This window comes from Sander lucioperca, chromosome 9 (genome assembly GCF_008315115.2).
Source record: "Sander lucioperca isolate FBNREF2018 chromosome 9, SLUC_FBN_1.2, whole genome shotgun sequence".
Lineage (NCBI taxonomy): Eukaryota > Metazoa > Chordata > Actinopteri > Perciformes > Percidae > Sander > Sander lucioperca.
The window spans coordinates 32,760,844-32,779,205 of NC_050181.1; the positions used below are offsets into that span (position 1 = coordinate 32,760,844).

Here is an 18,362-nt window from a genome sequence, read left to right on the forward strand (position 1 = left end):
CTTAATTTTAAGAAAATCTCTGGTATAACTAGATCAGGCTCAGTATAGCCTAATTGTAGACTCTTAAATTTTAGCTTGAATTGATTTATTTAATGAAAGTATGCTAGATTAATTACTGTGTATGTCATTAGCAATGGCCAATGTTATGTAAAAAAGATACACAAAACTATTTATTTCAACAATTAGCTTTGCCATAAAGGTAACATGTGCAAACAACATAACAGTCTCCCAGAGCTCATCCACTGTGCATAGTGGCATGACTACAGTGACCTTTCTTTGGTCTTGCTCATCCAAGATTGTCTGGTGGAATGGAGACAGAGGCACACTGTACAGTTTTCTAAGAGAAGTCTTTCTGGTGACACCAAAACACTGTGCTTCACATAAAGCATATCAGCTTTGTCATTGCATGACAAAGTCCCAACCATTTGTCTTCTTAAAATACTGGCAAATTCAGCACCATATTCACATGTCCATTGCATATGAAGCTGTTGGCTCTGCTGAAATGGCCTCATAATCTGGACTTCAATTGTCCTATTGTTATTAAACTTTCCCAGTATTCCATTAAAACTCACTGTAATTCACCTCCACACCAGTCTGTGCGCTGTTCGCGCCCTGCTGGTTAATCTGCCTCCTCTTTGTCTTTCTCTATCACTCTGCCCCTACCCCCGCCCTCACTGCTTTGATTTGAAAAATAGTGGAGGGATGACTCCTCCGAGAGTCAGTGCAAAAGCTTCCAAAGTGTGTGGCTGCTTTCAGCGTGATTCATTATTAGGCAGAGCTAATAAGCGGGACCAGTGTAAGTTGCTTTATAAAAGTGTATTTTTTGGTCTTGTTATTTACAGGAAGCAGTACGCTGTCTTCACAACTCGGAGACAAATTGTAGGCGCTACGAACCGGAGCAAGGGTAAGATTTAAAGAATATGCTTTATACAGCCTTATATATGCTGTATAAGGAAATAAGATACGTTAATAGACCGATCTTAACCGTACATTTTGTTTTCACAGACTAACCGCAGAAGTACAGAGCAACGCACCACAGACGTCTGCAAAACGGACCGAATTAAGACAGAATGCCGCCAGTTCCATTTTTTTTACCAGTTTACCATTTGTTGTGTAGGCTGTGTTTGTTGTGTGCTAATAAAGCTCTTTTTTTTGAATAAACATCACGTTCCTGGCCAATTTTCCTTTCCTCAATAAATTCATGTCCTTGATGGTAATAGTCCATAACATAAAAATGACATGAATATATATATATATATATATATACGGTATATATATGACCAATCAGGAGTGATTTTTCTTGTTTAAAAGTAGTGGCTTCAGCCAATACTGAGTGAGGAAATTCAAGCCAGGCCAGACATTCTCTGGACAGGCGCGGTGTCGCTGCTATTCATATGCTAATTAGGCCAGACACTCTCTGGCCAGGAGAGGTTTCGCTGCTATTCATATGCTTATTAGAGCCATTAGCACCTCCGCAGGAGCTCTCCACATACGTCATGGTACGTTTCCGACAATATGTGGCACAGACGAACGCGAAATTGTCGTTAACTGCCGAAAATTAGGGAGATAGACGAAAATCCCACTTTTCATGCAGTGTGCCTAGGCAATCTAGTCTAGGCGTCTAGTCTTAATCTGCATTGCTATTTGTACTCGTGAATACGCAGGCCAGAGTGGAGGTAAACAAGGGTTTCAAATTTGGAAATCTGGGCTGGCAAGGTAATTGCTGACTCATCGGTATAAGAATGACCTTAAAGACTCTCAATAAACAAAACTGATGTATTACATATGTATGTAAGGCAGATCCTGTGACTTTGTGTCTGTGGTTTGTGTTTATGTGGATGATGTCATGGCTGAACCATCACACACCTGTGCACAGTAGTGCAGCACACAGCTAACTGCTAACAGACTTTAATAAAACCAATGTGATCCTAAGTGAAGATAACAAAAGTTTATTCACCTCAAGAGTCTCATCTGGATAAATACTGATGTCAACTCTTTCTGAGCTAGTACTTTTACAGGCTAGCTGTCCAACAAAAGTTACTATCACACTATAATAAGTATAAAATATGTAATAAGAGATGATGTCACATGTAAAGTCACAGCCTTAAAAACTACCTTTGGGCATAAAAAGGAAAAAAACCCTGCTCAATAAAAAAAACTATACTATTCAAATGATTACATTACTGTTAATTGAGCAAATAAAGATTTGATGAATGTGGTTATATACAGTATTATTAGTATAGTATAAGTAGTTAAGATTTATGCAGTATTAATTTAATTGTGTACGGCATACCTGTGTGTTCATATTTGTGCCTAAGCAGGGAGCTGCCCTTCTGGAAGACTTTGGAGCAAAGGTCACACGGGTAGACGCCGTTTTCCAGCCGCCGCTTCTTCATCAGCACGGCTGAGTCCGAGTCGTTCTGCTCCTCCACCGTGGAGACGGCATCAGAGCTGCTCTCCAGCCTCTTCCCCTGCTGTAAACGGAAGAAAATGGCATTCATCGTTGTTGTTGCTGTGGTCAAATACTGTAATGGCATATGTCGGGTGAGGACAATAATCCTAAAAGTAAAGAAAAAGAGCTCAGTGATGGTCACGGTTTCAATCTAGGGCTTTCACAATATATTGTTTTCTTTATCGTCATTGCGATATCAACTGGCGCAATAAACACATCGCAAAAGGCTGCAACATATCGCCAAAGACACTCAGAGATCTTTATTATCAGTAGAAAACTACACATTAAAATGTAACTCATTCTTTTTTTAATAGTGCCTTTTATATTCAATTCAATGTTCAATTAGTTTGTTGAAAATTATTTCCTGCCCTTTGTTTTCAATTAGACAAGCAATTTGTTGTATTTTAGCAGAATACTGAAAGCAACACAACTGAGTACACTTTAATATCTGCTTATATATCGCAAATAATATCGCTATCGCAATGTTCAACAACGTTATCGCATATTTTCCTCATTCTTTGTCTTTGTGAGCTACCTAGATGTTAGCTCTAAACCCATGTGTTATGTAGTTTTATATAGTGTAATGTTATTTTGTTTTTTGAATGTCTTTTTCTTGGGTTTTTATGGTTCTCTTCCTTGTTATTTTGTTTCTACTTGTTAGTTTATGTTTCCTTTCTCTTCCTGTACGTGTCATGAAATGTTCTAATATTGTCTGATTTCATGTTTTTTTGGACCCCAGGAAGACTAGCTGGTTGTCTAGGCGTCAGCAAATGGGGATCCTTAATACGTAATTCAAATGAATTGCCCACAGAGGAAATGTTGTTTTGTAGAAATAATAATGTTTAATACTACCAACCGTGTGGCCGTTCAGTACGACAGTCTTTGCTCCGGTGGCGCTGCCGGCCGTAGTGGCGTAGGTGTAGGTGAGCTGGGGGATGAGGATGGTGCGTTTGGTCGTGGTGTTGATGGCGCTGAGACAGCCCACCGCGCCCTGACCAGCGATGGCCACTAACGTGGGCAGCTGTGTGGTAGTGACGATGTTGACGGGCCCTCCGGTCTTGTTGACGTAGAAGGTTCGCCCGTCCAGCTGCTCCTTCCTCAGGCAGGTCAGGTTCAGGGGGTGCTCCTGCTGCTTGGCGGGGGGCTGGGCCGTCTCCAATGCTGCTGCGATGTGTTTAGGGAGGGAGAGGTCGAGCGGCTCGGCCTGGGAGTCCGGGGTGTCCGGGTCTTCTGGCTCACTCTTAACGATGACGAGGTCCCCGGCGTTGAGGCTTAGTGGTGAGGAGTCTGACGGAGATGCGCTGCCAGATTCGGATGGGGCTTTGTTGGAGGTTTCTTGGGAGCTGTCCTCCTCTGCCTCACCGTTATGATTCGAGGCGTCCTCCAAGCTGAGACTCGTGGTTTCAGTCTTTTTGGAAACCGCTGTAGCGCCACTGCGATATTTGCCCACATTTTTCCCAGAGTTCATCTTGGCAAACCACTTTCTGACCACATCCACGGGAATCCTGACAGACTCCGAGATCTTTGACAGCTCCTTCTCGCTGGGTTTGGCATTGGAGGCAAAGTAGGTCTTGAGGAGTGAGAGCAGGTCGTCCACAGGTGGCTCCTCCAGCGTCACCCCTGCCTCGCTGAGCAGAGCGGCGAACGAGGGGTCCAACGCGGCCGAGTCAACGGCCTCCCCATTGGCTGCTTTGCGGTGCTGGAGGAGGTGTAGCGCCTCCAGGTTGTCGGGACAGTCATCGCAGAGTAAACACGAACTGGAGCTGTTGACTTTTGGCATATGAGCTGTTTGGGCATATGAAGTCTTGACAGGTTCCATTTCTGTCTGTGTGGCTGCCTCAATGTCTGGGATGGCTACCGATTCGGGCTCGGCCTTTACAATGGAGAGGTCGGCCACCTCTGGTGTCGAGGGTCTGTCTGTCTTGGTGGGGGTGGGGGCTGCAGCAGTGGTGACAGTGGGAGGGGGAGCAGGATTGGTTTTGGCAACAAGCGGTGCAGGCTGGCCCGTGGCAGTGGTAGCGGCTGTGGGGCTGATGCTGTAGTTGATGATGATCTTCGTGGTGCCGTCGTGATCCACAAAGGCTGGCAGGCTGATGATCTGCTGCTGGGGCTGCTGAACTACGATTCCCTGCTTTCCCTGCGTCACCACCCCGTTAGCTGTGCCCAGCACCTGCCTGAGCACGTTTCCATCCATCGCCACTTTGAGCACATTCTGCAAGTCGTTCAAGTGGATGCTGATGGGCGACATGAGGCCGACGGCTGGCACCACCATAGCCATGCCCTGAGGCAAGGTTGCAGCTGGAACCACAGCTGGCTGTGCCGTCCCTCCGTTCACCACCCCGTTGGTACCAGCTGAAGTTGCTGGTGCTGCCATCATGGCCTTGCACTCGTATTCCACAGGTTCTGATTTGATCTGGGTGACGGGGAGCTGCTCCTGGAGGGGCTTGCTGTCAGTCTTCTCTTTGAGAATCATGCGGGCTGGAGCAATTACGACCGGTGTGGTCTGGGTGGTGGGTGGGGGAGATTTGATCGGCAATCGAGGGACGCCATTGGGGGTTGCTGCACACTTCTTACTGCTGATGTGGGAGCTGTAGGAACCTGAGTGGGAGAATCGCTTCTTGCAGTTTGAGCATTCATATGGTTTCTCACCTAAGAGTGGCACACAGAGAAATTATAAAAACTGTTAAAAGAAAAGAAGCTCTATCACATGAATAATTAATTAATCCCCGAGCTTCGACTTTTCAAAATAAAAGCTGGTCCGCTATTTTCGTACTTTGGTGTTTTTGAACTAAACAGTCTGACAATCATGCTAATGAATACAATTATTTTTTCAGCAGATGTTTTAGTTTCAACACGATGGAGCTAGCAAAGCAGTTTTGTGTTTATATCTGCGGGCGGGATTTATTCACTTTGGGAAATCCCACGGTCTCTAAAGCTATAGCTCAAATTGTCTGGCTGACTAAACAGGGAGTGACTAGAAATCCTGTCTTTTTTTTTGTATTTCAAGAGCGAATTGCTCCACAATATGAATACAGATTAATTATTACTTATTTTGTTGGTAACCGTTGTTGTATAATCACAATATTACACTTCAGTGATGCACCTTTCGGACCTCGAAATTAAACCCTCTCATGTAATATGGCTTAAACAAACGTCAATGTTAAACGCTGATGCAGTTTTAAATGTTTTATGATTTCAGAAAGGAGGAGGTTAACCAATATTGTATATTAATCCTAAATTTTGTTGTCAAATTTCATATCCATAAATGCAGCTTTCAAAATTATAGAAGATTAAAAAGATTTAGCCTATAATAAAATATTGCTTAACCTCCTCTTATCTAAATTTTAGATATCAGATCCCCTTCTAATGGGAGGCATTAAAACCTTTTTATTGTAGCCTAGCCTACTCTTCTGTGGTCTCATATGTTATAATTGTAAAAGAGTATACATTTTAGTATTATGTGGGTGGCTTCATTGTTGAGCTATGTTATTAATTAATTTTTAATAATAATTTAATTAATTAATTGCATCATGCTCACTAACTTAACTGTGACTTCATTTAGAAAATAGGCTCGTTCGAGATGAACTGCGCCTTGCCTGTAAAGTGGACGAGAGCAGGAGGCAGCAGCCGGGGGCGGTGACAAAAATCCGCTGTCAAGTCGGACAGTTTCCAGCCGATTCCAGCAGCCTTCAGGCTGAACAGGAAGTGACTACATACTAAAACTGCACAAGTACCACAAAACTTGTGTGGACGATTAAAAGCCTGGCGTCTAAGCGACAAAACATGCATTCCTCTGGGATCTTTGTATGCATTGCCAACCCGACTGCCCTAAATTCGCTGGCAACCTTTCGCAACTGTTTGTCCAGCAGTTACAACAGTAACTCTGGGCGGTGTTACCGTCTAAAGTTTAGAGAAAACACCTGGACGAAAATGTGTCACCACACCGCTCTCCACCAGCTTATGACTATGAATATAATGCTACTCCATAACTAACACCACTACTGCCTTGTACAAAAAAATTTAAAGTCATCGCAGGTTTCATCAAATAAACAACAAACGTTAACATCATGGAGACAACATTAATCCACAAATCTGCCAAGTATAGGCTATGTATGGCTATCGTTAATTTAAGAGTTTAAACGGCGTTCAATTAATTGCATCATGCTCACTAACTTAACCGTGACTTCATTTAAAAAATAATTCACGATTTCGTATTCTGAACATCTGAATTTACTGTTTGACACGCCCAGGCATGAGAAGGGAGGAGCATGAGACGATAGGCTTGTTCGAGATGAACTGCGCCTCGCCTGTAAAGTGGACGAGAGCAAGTGGGAGCAGCTGGGGGCGGTGACAAAAATCCGCTATCAAGTCGGACAGTTTCCAGACGATTCCAGCAGCCTTTAGGCTGAACAGGAAGTGACAGAAACACTGTGGTCCGATTCCGATTTAATAAAATGTTATCAGACCCATATATCAGCTCCTACACAGTCTCCAGTTGTTTTTATTATGACAAAGTAGCTGTCAAAATGCTCTACATGCGATCTGTTGCTGATTTACACTGTAGATGATCCGTAATCTGAACAGATTTAGTCTCTCTGACTTCTAAACGTAACTATCAGCCACACAACATGTGGTTTGTACAGAATAAGCCTTTAAATCAGACAAATAGCAGTAAAATCCCTGCAAATCAAAATCAATAAAAAGTTTATATAAAACGTCATCATGTTGAGTCGATTCTGAACCAATCAGCTGTTAGATCAGCTGAGAGGCCGGCGTTTACCAGCATGCCCTGGGTCCGCCTGGGTCTTGCAGTCGGTGAAAAGCAACTGCGCTGCCTGCATCTCAAAACTGCGGCCGCCTTGATCTCGTGAGGTTATCGTTGCCCATGTGTGCATGACGTCAGAGCAAGTCGGGATCAAGTTGGACACAAATCTAACCGGCATGCATTGGTCGCCTGTGATCGATTCTGCGCAGACCTGGCTCGAACGAGTCTACTGACATGAGGTCTCCAGGCTGCAGCCATACACTCTTGCGGACTCGTGCAGAGGCCCAGCCCGCACGAGTACCACAAAACTTGTGTGTGTTACCTAGCCATATAGAAACAACAGAGCAAGAAAAACGTTTAGAAATATCCACCAGAATGAACAAAGAAACGCGCTATAGCTCCACGCTTCACTCACCCCGCCTTTCACTCAGACTCCCAGCATGCACAAAGAGAGTGAAAAGGTAAGAGTGTACAAGAACTGTCACTGCAAAGAAAAATGAAGACAACAGTCCAACCTGAGTCTAACCTAAAACACAGACCTGAGACAAAATAATGTTGAAATACTGAACTAATACAAACAGATAGGCCTTATAAAACATAAGAAACTTGATTAAAACTAATTTCTAACATACACTGAGAAGTCAAAATCAGTTCTGAGTAAATCATGTGCTGAGTAAAGGGCACATTGTTTTTTTAACCAAATCGCTGCACTACTGACCATGTTTACACTGTAGCCTAGACAATAATTAATCATTGCACACCAAAAAAAAAACAGAGTAAACTTTGCATGTTTTATTGATTTCAAAAAGTTTCAAAAAAGTTTTTTATTCTATTTGGCAGTGAATGCACGAGAAAAAAATCATGAAGAGCATTTTATGCAATTAGACATACCAATTTGAATTTTGACTATTTTTTATTATTTTATTATATTATTTGACAGTGTAATCTAACACTTTCCCTTTATGGTTGAGATATTTGGGGTCCACTCAGTTATCGGGACTACAGTAGATGGGACAAGCATCCCACTGAGGCCCTGCATGCAGAATTCTGTCCATATTAAAAATCAAAGGAAAACACCAACCAATCAATGCAGAGCAGAATAAAGCTACTACCCACATTATTATTGTAAAAAAACCTACATGTTGGTTGATTACATCTCAAATTGAGCCTCCAGGACACACTGAGATTTCAGTCACTCCAAACCCAAGAACTGAACCCCAGAGAGAGAGAGAGAGAGAGAGAGAGAGAGAGAGAGAGAGAGAGAGAGAGAGAGAGAGAGAGAGAGAGAGAGAGAGAGAGAGAGAGATGTCGGCGAGTGGAGCAGAGGAGTAAACCTGCGGTCCATGGTGCCCGGCCTTACCCAGACTTGTGTGCTCTCATTGATCTTCCCAAAGTGACTTAACAAAACTAAATATATATATATATATATCTCGATTTGTGCAGCGTTGTCCAGTCCAGAAAGAGCGCCGATGTGTAGTTATTTAGAAACCGAATCAAAATGAAAATGTCTTAATTATTCTATGATGCTCAACCTTATATACACGACTCAACAAAATATGTAATAAAGGTCTAGTTGGTTTTTAGACATTCTAATGTGGAAAAGTTACATACTCACCTTGAAATAGCTTTTTCCAACATTTGGTAAACTTTTTTTAATGTTTTCATGCACATGAATAAATAACATTGAAATCCACATACCAAAACTAACAGTTATAATGAACTAGTGACGAGTGTGTAGATTTGATAATGACCATCAATCAACCACAAATACAGCGATTACAGATAATGAATAACGGCGCAAGACTTGAGTTCTGAACACTTAGACTGCCAGGCTCTGTGTATGTGTGAGAGTGGGCGGTTTCTGCAGCAACAGCTCACCACTGTGAATGCGCAGGTGCTCCTTCAGGTGGTGCTTGTATTTGAAGGCCTTGGAACATTCGGTACACATGAACTTGCGGGTTCCACCTTTTCCTTCTGATCCACCTGTCGGCCGGTGGGTAACGTGACGCTGAGACAGACACAAGTAGTCAATAAGAACCGGAAGCTAAGAAGCTAATAAGAAGCTGCAGGCCATATGTGTCCATGAAATAGAAATAAGTAAGACATCTTTATTTTTCTATTGCATGAGCTGTTTAGTATTCATAAAGGAGAATTATCAAATGTAACAGAGTAAAAGCTTTGGCCTTTACAAAAAAAAAAAAAAAAAACAGTAAACATTTCCTTTTTTTCAGTTTTACGAAAGATCAAAGTTCAAGAGGCACACTGATTATCTATGCAGACCTTTTAGTTTATGACTGGATTTGCAGATTGCAAAGTTGCATGTTGATTTTGAATGAATAATGAATCACAGTGCATGAAAGCAGACCCAAAAGTCCATTCATTTGTCAGGTGACCAGCACTTACAACACCAGAATACAATTAAAGAGAAAGCCAAGACAAAACCAGCCAATTTCATGTTAAACACAGCTAACTGAAGTTAACAAGGATTTGGCAAAACAGGCAACAGGAAATATGTTGCTGACAAATATGTGGTCCGTATGTCTAGTAAAGCTGATACAAGTTGTACAAACTAGTTTGTAGTAATCTGAATTAAAATCCAAAACAAAGAAACAAGCCTTAATATAAGACTTCCAAAGACAAATAAACCCAGCACTCAAACCAGATAATATATATACAGTGCTGCTCATAAGTATTCATACCCATGATAAAGTTGACTAAAAAGAGGAATAAAAAAATCATCTTTTGGAAATTGATCTTAATGCCTTAATTAAAAAAATGAGGATATATATATATATATATACAGTGGGGAGAACAAGTATTTGATACACTGCCTTTGCAGGTTTTCCCACTTACAAAGCATGTAGAAGGCTATAATTTTTTTATCATAGGTACTCTTCAACTGTGAGTGACGGTATCTAAAACAAAAATCCAGAAAATCACATTGTATGATTTTTAAGTAATTAATTTACATTTTATTGCATGACATAAGTATTTGATACATCAGAAAAGCAGAACTTAAGATTTGGTACAGAAACCTTTGTTTGCAATTACAGAGATCATACGTTTCCTGTAGTTCTTGACCAGGTTTGCACACACTGCAGCAGGGATTTTGGCCCACTCCTCCATACAGACCTTCTCCAGATCCTTCAGGTTTCTTACTTACTTATGTCATGCAATAAAATGCAAATGAATTACTTAAAAATCATACAATGTGATTTTCTGGATATTTGTTTTAGATTTCGTCTCTCACAGTTGAAGTGTACCTATGATAAAAATTACAGACCTCTACATGCTTTGTAAGTAGGAAAACCTGCAAAATCTGCAGTGTATCAAATACTTGTTCTCCCCACTGTGTATATATATATATATATATAATATTTGAGACTCTTTCCAGGACCCACAGGTTTTGTAAAACGGGTGACTGATTACCAGGAATGATATGATCCTGTGCTAGACACATGCTACAGCAGGTTTAAAACCTGGGACAGAGTGGATGCCTCTGGTGTTACCTGCTCCCTTGTGCCCCTGTGGTGGCTCATGTGCCTCTCCAGCTGTGAGCGGTACGTGAATGTGTAGCTGCAGTGCGAGCAGCTGTAGTTGTCCTCGCTGGTCTCGTGGCGATACTTGATGTGCTCCTTCAGCGAGGCGTTGCGCTTGTAGCCCCGTGAGCAGTATGGGCAGGTGTGCAACTGGGAGAAGGAATCTGGTGTGCCTGGGACAGAGACAGCAGGGAGAGGTACATGGAGGGTGATGCTTTCATTTGCCACTGTGCTTCATCATAAGTGCTCATCAGATGGTCGAACAGACCCCCCCCTCCACTGCCCTCCCTCTCCAGTCCAACATCTGATTAGGTGGGGCTGTGTCCCGCCATTTCTGTAACTTTGTGAAACCGACGATACGACAGTCACGCCCACTTCCCGCTGTGATTGGCTAGCTGTGTATCCTCATGTTAGTCCTTAAAGTCCTTCATTTTCTTTGACCTGGGTTTCCTCAACCTAAGCCTTGGCTTTAATAGCTGCTAGCAGAGCACTTGATACTAAAGTGGAGTGTCTGGACTTTGCTATATGAAGCTGAACGTTTAGCTTTTTTTTACGATCACTTTTCCTTTTCTCTTTTTCTTCACTGTTTATTTTCTCTCTTCATTTAATTGCTCCTTTCTTTTGTCCCTTTTCCATAGACTACATGCTTTTTTTAATTCTTTTATTTACTGTATGCTACATATTGTTGAATTATTCTAGGGAACCCAACATGCCAAGCCCCTTGAGGGTTTTCTGGCTTTCCTTTGCCTGTCCTTTTTACTTAATGTCTCTTAAATGTATCATTGTTTTTTTTTTTTTTTTTACATGTGCGAAATAAATCAAATCAAAACCCTCACAGCAAACTCAATCTAATCAAAAGTCTCTGTGTTCTCTGGTTGCAGTGCCAGACTTTCCCATATAATGATATAAAATATTGATAGTGGTTAAATGGGTGTTAGGGTTTTGTGTTGTTGCTCCCATTCAAGCCTGGAATCCCTAGTTTTATTACAGGTTCATATCCCTCACAGCATTGCCCAGCACTTCTCCATCGGTGTCCACACAGTCAAAGTTAACTGATACAAACAGCAAGCTGCTGCAAGCTCTTCGTTTAAGTCCTCCAATAAACAGGAGGAAGTTGACATTTTGTATTATTTAACATAAATTGTGAAATTATAATGCAATTTGAGGGATAAAAAACATAAAGTCAAACATATTATTATTCACTAGTTATTTAAATTAGGGCTGCACAATTAATCGCAATTCTTTTGAAACCACAAAATGGACTAGTGCTAGTCCAAATCGCAGGGGGGGAGCTCTGGCCTACAAATCCTATCCTACAGACTAAAGAAAAAGTCTTTGTTTGGTACAGATCCTCGCAACAATTACACTATAATGATTTTTATTTAATTTTATTTATATATTTTTCAATGAAAATTAAAATAATAATACAAGAACGATCATTCCCTCCAATATCGTGAATCATATCGCAATTGCAATATCAGTCAAAATAATCACAATTAGATATTTTCCTCATATCTCGCAGTCCTAATTTAAATGTGACGCTTTGCTTAATTGTAAAGTGGACCTGAATTAGTATAAAATATCTTTTTTGAGTTCCAGTTATGTGACAATTGTTTAATCACATTGAAGTATTGCTTAGTGCGGCTTTAACTAGAAATAATGGCTTGTGAGCATCAAAGGTTTTTGATTCCAGCATTACGAAGAACAGGATACAAAAATGAACACTGACAGCACAGACACTGAAATGAGTAAGCAGTGGTGTATGTTATTGTGTGATTGTTACCGTTTTCATCAGCGCCTCCTGTCTCTGCTGGACTCTGCTCATCCTCAGGGGCTTCAGGATAGATGACGGCTGTGTCTCCCTGCTGGAGGATCTCCTCCACTAGAGGTTCCTTGTCAGCCTCCCCTTCCTCTTCTGACACATACTCCTCCTTCACTGAAAACACACACACACACACACACACACACACACACACACACACACACACACACACACACACACACACACAAACAAGGTTTTAAATCTGAGTAGTGGATTCGTACAGGAGAGCAAGGTGACAGACTTATTGACCGGTGACAAAAAGTCTCCATCCAACTATAGATACTATAAATATTTACAAAACTCTCTCTGCTGCGATCACAGATCTGCATAACAGTGTATTTTTTTTACAGTGCATAGAGAGGAGCTGCCTCCAGCCCCTCCCCCTCGTGAAGTTGCGTGCTGCCGTGTGCACTTGTTCAGAGAGGCTATCGTTGCGTTAGCTAGTTGCTGGTGGTCTTGCCATGGGATTAACTGTACTAATAAAACTGTTGAAACACCGCGGCCACGCTGCTGTGAAAGCTCCCCGAACGTCATTTATCAGAGTCTGGTTGTTACCCCTCTCAGTGGCAGCTCCTCCACTCCATATCTTTATAACGGAGCTAACCGCTAACCGGAGCTAACCGCTTATCAGAGCTAGCTAATAGTTGCCAACCGAGCCTTCAGGTCTGCGTGTCTGTATCCATTAACTGCACGTATGGACTCGAACCAGAATAAAACCCTTCATTTTATTAAAATGGCTGTAAAAGTTTTAAACTACAACTCAGAGTTGTTTGAATGACAGAAATCAACTCAAGGTACAGTGTAGCGTTAGCATGCTAGTTGATGCTTTCTCTGCGGAGTGCAGACTGATTTGCTCTCGCGAGTCATGTGACCAAATCGCAGCCTTTGCGATTAGGAAAACGCGTTTTAACATATCGCGATATTATCGCAAATGCAATTAATCGTTCAGCCCTATTTTGAAGGTACAAAGCTCAGTTTAATATCATCAACAGTGAGAAAATACTGATGAAGTAAACAGGATGGAGTCAAAAGAGGAAAATCCCCAACAAGTTTTTGGCAGCTAGACATTGGCCAAACATTTGAAACTCTTCACACCTACAGGAGAGGCTGAAGCCTGTCTAAAGGATGAGATGAGAACGGTGAAAGGAACATCAACTAACACTATGACAAAAAATTACTTAAAATGACACTTCTAAAACCCATTTCTGTATAAAACCAAAGTCTAACATTTTCAAAACCACACAAGAAAATATCCCCCAGTTTGCCTTGTACCACTGACCTTTTTTCAAGTGCAAAATTACTAAATTGGCTAAGGTTAAAAGAAAATAACAAAGCTGCCGTTCATGTTAATAGCTGTACTGTGTAGAAAGCCATGACCTGTGGCACGATATTTGCTAAAAAAAAACTTACTTTCTGCTGATATTGTGTTTTTAATTATATTATATATAATATTAATGTTTTCTTTCCAAATAGCACTTCAGGAATGAAACCATCTTTAATGGATTACTTGTATCCAGTTACAGCCAGCTTATCTAATCAGCTGAACTGTCCTGATGAAGTGTGCTGATGATGTTTGAGTTAAAGTGGAACAGTTGGTTTGCTGAAAAAGAGACAGTGTGTGTTTCCCTGACACTACAATGAGCCTTACGAGGAATACTTAGACGGCTGGACTTGATTCTAATGTGGCACTTTAGAGGAAAGTGACCCTGGGATGTAACAGTGGTATGACAGTCAGTCTGCTCTTTATCCTGCCTCTCATTAAACACAACACTCAAAATAACCTCAAGTGGGAGACATATTGACACACACTGACATGAATGCATATGCTCACAAACAAACTCATATAAAAAAGTTATTAAAGTGGTTATTATCGCCCACCACAAGCTGAATGACACAGTGTGCAATAAGATGTAAACAAGTCTGACATAAAGGCTGGAATTTGCTGTTATAATAATTAATAATAATTAATTAAAATAATTTCCCCCTGGGATTATTAAAGTATTTCTGATTCTGATTCTGATTATAACTTGTCATGACATTACGATAAGATACAACTTTATTGTCAGTTTACACCGAAATTAATTTAGCATTCCCAAGAAGCTCTCCTCAAAAGAAGAAATAAAAAGAACAAGCAGCGTTGGACGGGCCCTTGCACCTCCTTGCACGTCGGGGTTACTGGTGGACGCCGCTCCATTTGCACGGCACTCAGACACCGCAAATCGTCACCAATGAAAAGGGAACTGCCTGCTGAGTTCAATGATACCTCACACAAGGGTCTACCTTAAACGGTTCAAATGTTATGAAAGGGGTGTGGCTTAATCATAGGGGGCGGGCCAAACCATCACCAATGAAGAAGGAACTCTCTGCTGAGTTCAATGACACCTCACACAAGACTCTACCTTAAACGGTTCAAATGTTATGAAAGGGGTCGTGGTCTGAATAAGTGGGCGTGGTTAAAGTATAGGGGGCGGCTCAGCTCACATGTAGACCACACATTATAAGTTTCATGTAAATCGGATGATGTTTGTCATATAAGGCTTATTTCCTTTTGCCAGCGGGGGGCGCTATGACCAAAAGTCAATTTTGGCTTATAGATGTCCTCAGGCCTGGACCCTTGTCAAATGTGAGAAATTTCGGCCAAATTGGACAACGTACACTCAAGTTACACCAACTTCTTCGTTCATCGATAAATGCTCAAAATGTCCGCCACGCCAAGCCCACACAGTTGGACGAAAAGTTTTGCTTTTAATAACTTCTTATCGTTAAGGTCTTAGATGACACAGACTGAATTTGAAGTTGATTGGATGAAATCTCTCAGAGTAGTTTGTTAAAGTATAGCACCTTGACTTTTAGGCCTACTTCCTGTTGCCACTAGGGGGCGCTAAAACTTTGAGTCAAAATCGGCCTTTAGATGTCCTCAGGGTTGGACTCTTAGAATCCTGAAAAGTTTCGAGCCAATTGGACAATGTACACTCAAGTTACACCCACTTCCTGTTTCGATGGCAAAACGCACAAAACGGCCATGCCCTATGACGAAAAGTTCGTCTTTTAATAACTTTTCATCTTTAAGGTCTTAAGATGGCACAGACCAAATTTGAAGTCGATCGGATGAAATCTCTAGGAGGAGTTCGTTAAAGTACGACATGTGAAAATGGCCAAAATCACACTACTTTTACACAACTTTCAATTGAAAATGGCGGAATTCCTGTTGCGTTAAGGGTATGGCTCTAATGAGATTTTTTGTATGTCTTGACATGCTAATATGTGTACCACGTTTCATTAGTCTACGTTAAACGTACTGCAGGGGCTCAATTCTTTTAATTTTGTAGGGGGCGCTAGCGAGCCATTTTTTTGCGCCTATTCCCGAAACCCTTAAAATATGTAAATTTTCACCAGGCCTGACGCGACCGCCAATTTTGGGGACTTTTTGAGTATGTTGAAGCCTCTCAAAAAGGCAATTAATTTGCCGGACGAAGGAAAAAGAATAATTCCTTCAGTTTCAATAGGGCCTTCGCCACTGTCGGTGCTTGGGCCCTAAAAAGTACTCCCCTCCCTAAATTAAATAGACATTCTGGTTTGCTGTCTTTATTCTCTTCTTATAGACTCAACATGTTTTACTCCTGCTTGGCCTATGTAAAACACCTTATTTTGAAAGGTCCTGTATAAGTAATGGGCATCTGTTACTCATTGGTTAGAAAAGTATTTCATCACATGTAGTGGATGGTGTCTGCTGCCCTGCTTTGTACTAGTATCTGGGGCAGAGACGTTACCTCACTTTCGGTGTGTAAAAACATTGATAAGAAACAAGCAGTGAGGTGAAACTGCGACCACCGTTGCCATGGAGATCAAGCCTTTTAAATGCAGGCAGGACCGCTGCCAAAGGCCACACCTCTTCCTGCTGAGCTTCATCAGGGACAGGTGCAGTGTGTGTGTGTGTGTGTGTGTGTGTGTCTGTGTGTGTGTTCATAAAGGGGGGCGGGACCAGGCCGAGCAACGTTAAGCCTCATTTTAAGCACACAGATCTCTGCTTCCCATGATCTCATCCACAAGCTTTTCAAGTCTCTCTTTCCCCCTCAGAGACCCACTCATCTAACGTTCATCATGCTCCTTTCTCTCTTTACTCATCCCTCTTTCTCTTACTAACTTTTTTCTCCCCCTCACCTTACTTATCTGTCACTTCCTTTCTCTACTTATCCTCCTCTTGTCCTCCACCTTCCTGCTAACTTCACTTTCCTTCATCACTCTTTCACCCTTTTCGTGACCCACCCTGTATTTCCCTCCATGACTCCCAACCACCCCCCCACCCCCTGCTCTTGATACACCTCTCTGCATATTTTCCCACCGCACTCTACAATTACACTTAATGCCTCACAAAATGCCACTCAGTAATGACGAACAGGACCCTGCAACACACATGTGGGATATCAGAATGGAATGAAAACAGGAAATCATGTGACACACACACTGAATGGGACACATTTGCACAAACAAGCTCACACACTCAGAGTTATTCACAAGCACATTGAAGACACACACATACACAGAGCACTGCACTGGTGTACCTTGCCAGAACCTGTCACTGTGAGTCCGTGGTGAATTTATAAGGCAGGATGGATTGGAACTGCAGTGCGGGCCAAACTGCAGGGGGAGTAGCAGACACTAATATCTCACCAGAGGACCAATTCAACACCAACTTCTCTCCCTACTTTCTCCTCTCAGACGGGGAGGAAAGAAAGGGGCGAAAGTCAGACAATCCAAAAATATCATGCAAAGCCTTTAAGGGTTCCAATGTGGCTCAGCAGCGCTGCAACATTTCATGACTTTTCCATGACTTCCCTCCAAGACCGTCACACACACTAAAGACATTACTCCTTCCTGGTTTGTTAATGTTTTTCTAAAAGAGTGAGCAGGCTGGTTTCTACTGCAGGTGCAGCTGTAAAACAACAGGTAATTCCAGGAATGCATGACTCAAGTCAGATACATTATCGTACACTCTTGTGCCGGTGCTCAATTACTTTAAGGTATACTAAGCAGCATTTTCCTAACAAACTATTTATAGACTCATACAAAAGTAATCCCTCTCAATTATCACTTATGACCCAATAGAAGTGTGTGGTGCTGTCTGTATCTGCAAAGGCCCTGCCCTCTGCTGTATTTTCTTATATCGCTGTTTTGGACGTTTCTGGGTGTCAACCATAGTCTTTGGGCCATACGCGGGTGTGTAACCCCCAGCCAATAACAGCTCACAGGGTTTGTACTGCTGTGTGCTGTCACACACATGCAGCGACAGGATGAAGCTCGACATTCACACAAAATCTGGCAATGCAGCATCTTCCCACAGGGTTGTGCGGAGGTGTGGATATGTTTATTTCTGCTTTAGAATGTTACCACCATGAAACAATCAGAAAATAAAGTTGTATTCCTCTGTTTCTCGGCTTTGTTCGGCTGTTTTTCCAAAGGGATAGTCAACAAGCCGGCTCTTTAGATCAAATTGTGGCCACCACTACATATTTTCTTGTCTTTGTTTTTGGTAGTTGTTGTGTTTGGTGTAGTTTCACAGACTCTGTGATTTACTTTTGTCGGGTCCGCTTCGTGGAACGGATGATTAAGTTAGACTCAATGTTTTCTTTTGAGATGCTGAAGCATTGACGTCGTGCTATCATTGTGGTAAGCTAGTTCGATTTTGCAGTAGACACATTGTACAGAGTTTTCGTTTTAATTACATTTGAACTGATTCCAAAGTTTGGACACTTTCTGTCGTTTTCTCCAGCGTGTCTCTTCTCG

At 41.9% G+C, this 18,362-nt stretch overlaps 1 protein-coding gene across 3 annotated transcripts in view; it reads right to left on the reverse strand.

The window, feature by feature from the left end:
• Nucleotides 1-18,362, reverse strand: part of zeb1a (zinc finger E-box binding homeobox 1a) — a 95,525-nt gene that overhangs the window by 7,304 nt on the left and 69,859 nt on the right. For all 3 annotated transcript variants that reach the window (XM_031286223.2, XM_036004975.1, XM_036004974.1), the window contains exons 3-7: nt 12,540-12,692; nt 10,727-10,929; nt 9,096-9,225; nt 3,309-5,101; nt 2,294-2,474 (exon numbers count right to left, since the gene is read on the reverse strand). In XM_031286223.2, the coding sequence (XP_031142083.1) occupies nt 2,294-2,474; nt 3,309-5,101; nt 9,096-9,225; nt 10,727-10,929; nt 12,540-12,692 (2,460 nt within the window). The remainder of the gene's footprint in view (nt 1-2,293; nt 2,475-3,308; nt 5,102-9,095; nt 9,226-10,726; nt 10,930-12,539; nt 12,693-18,362) is intronic.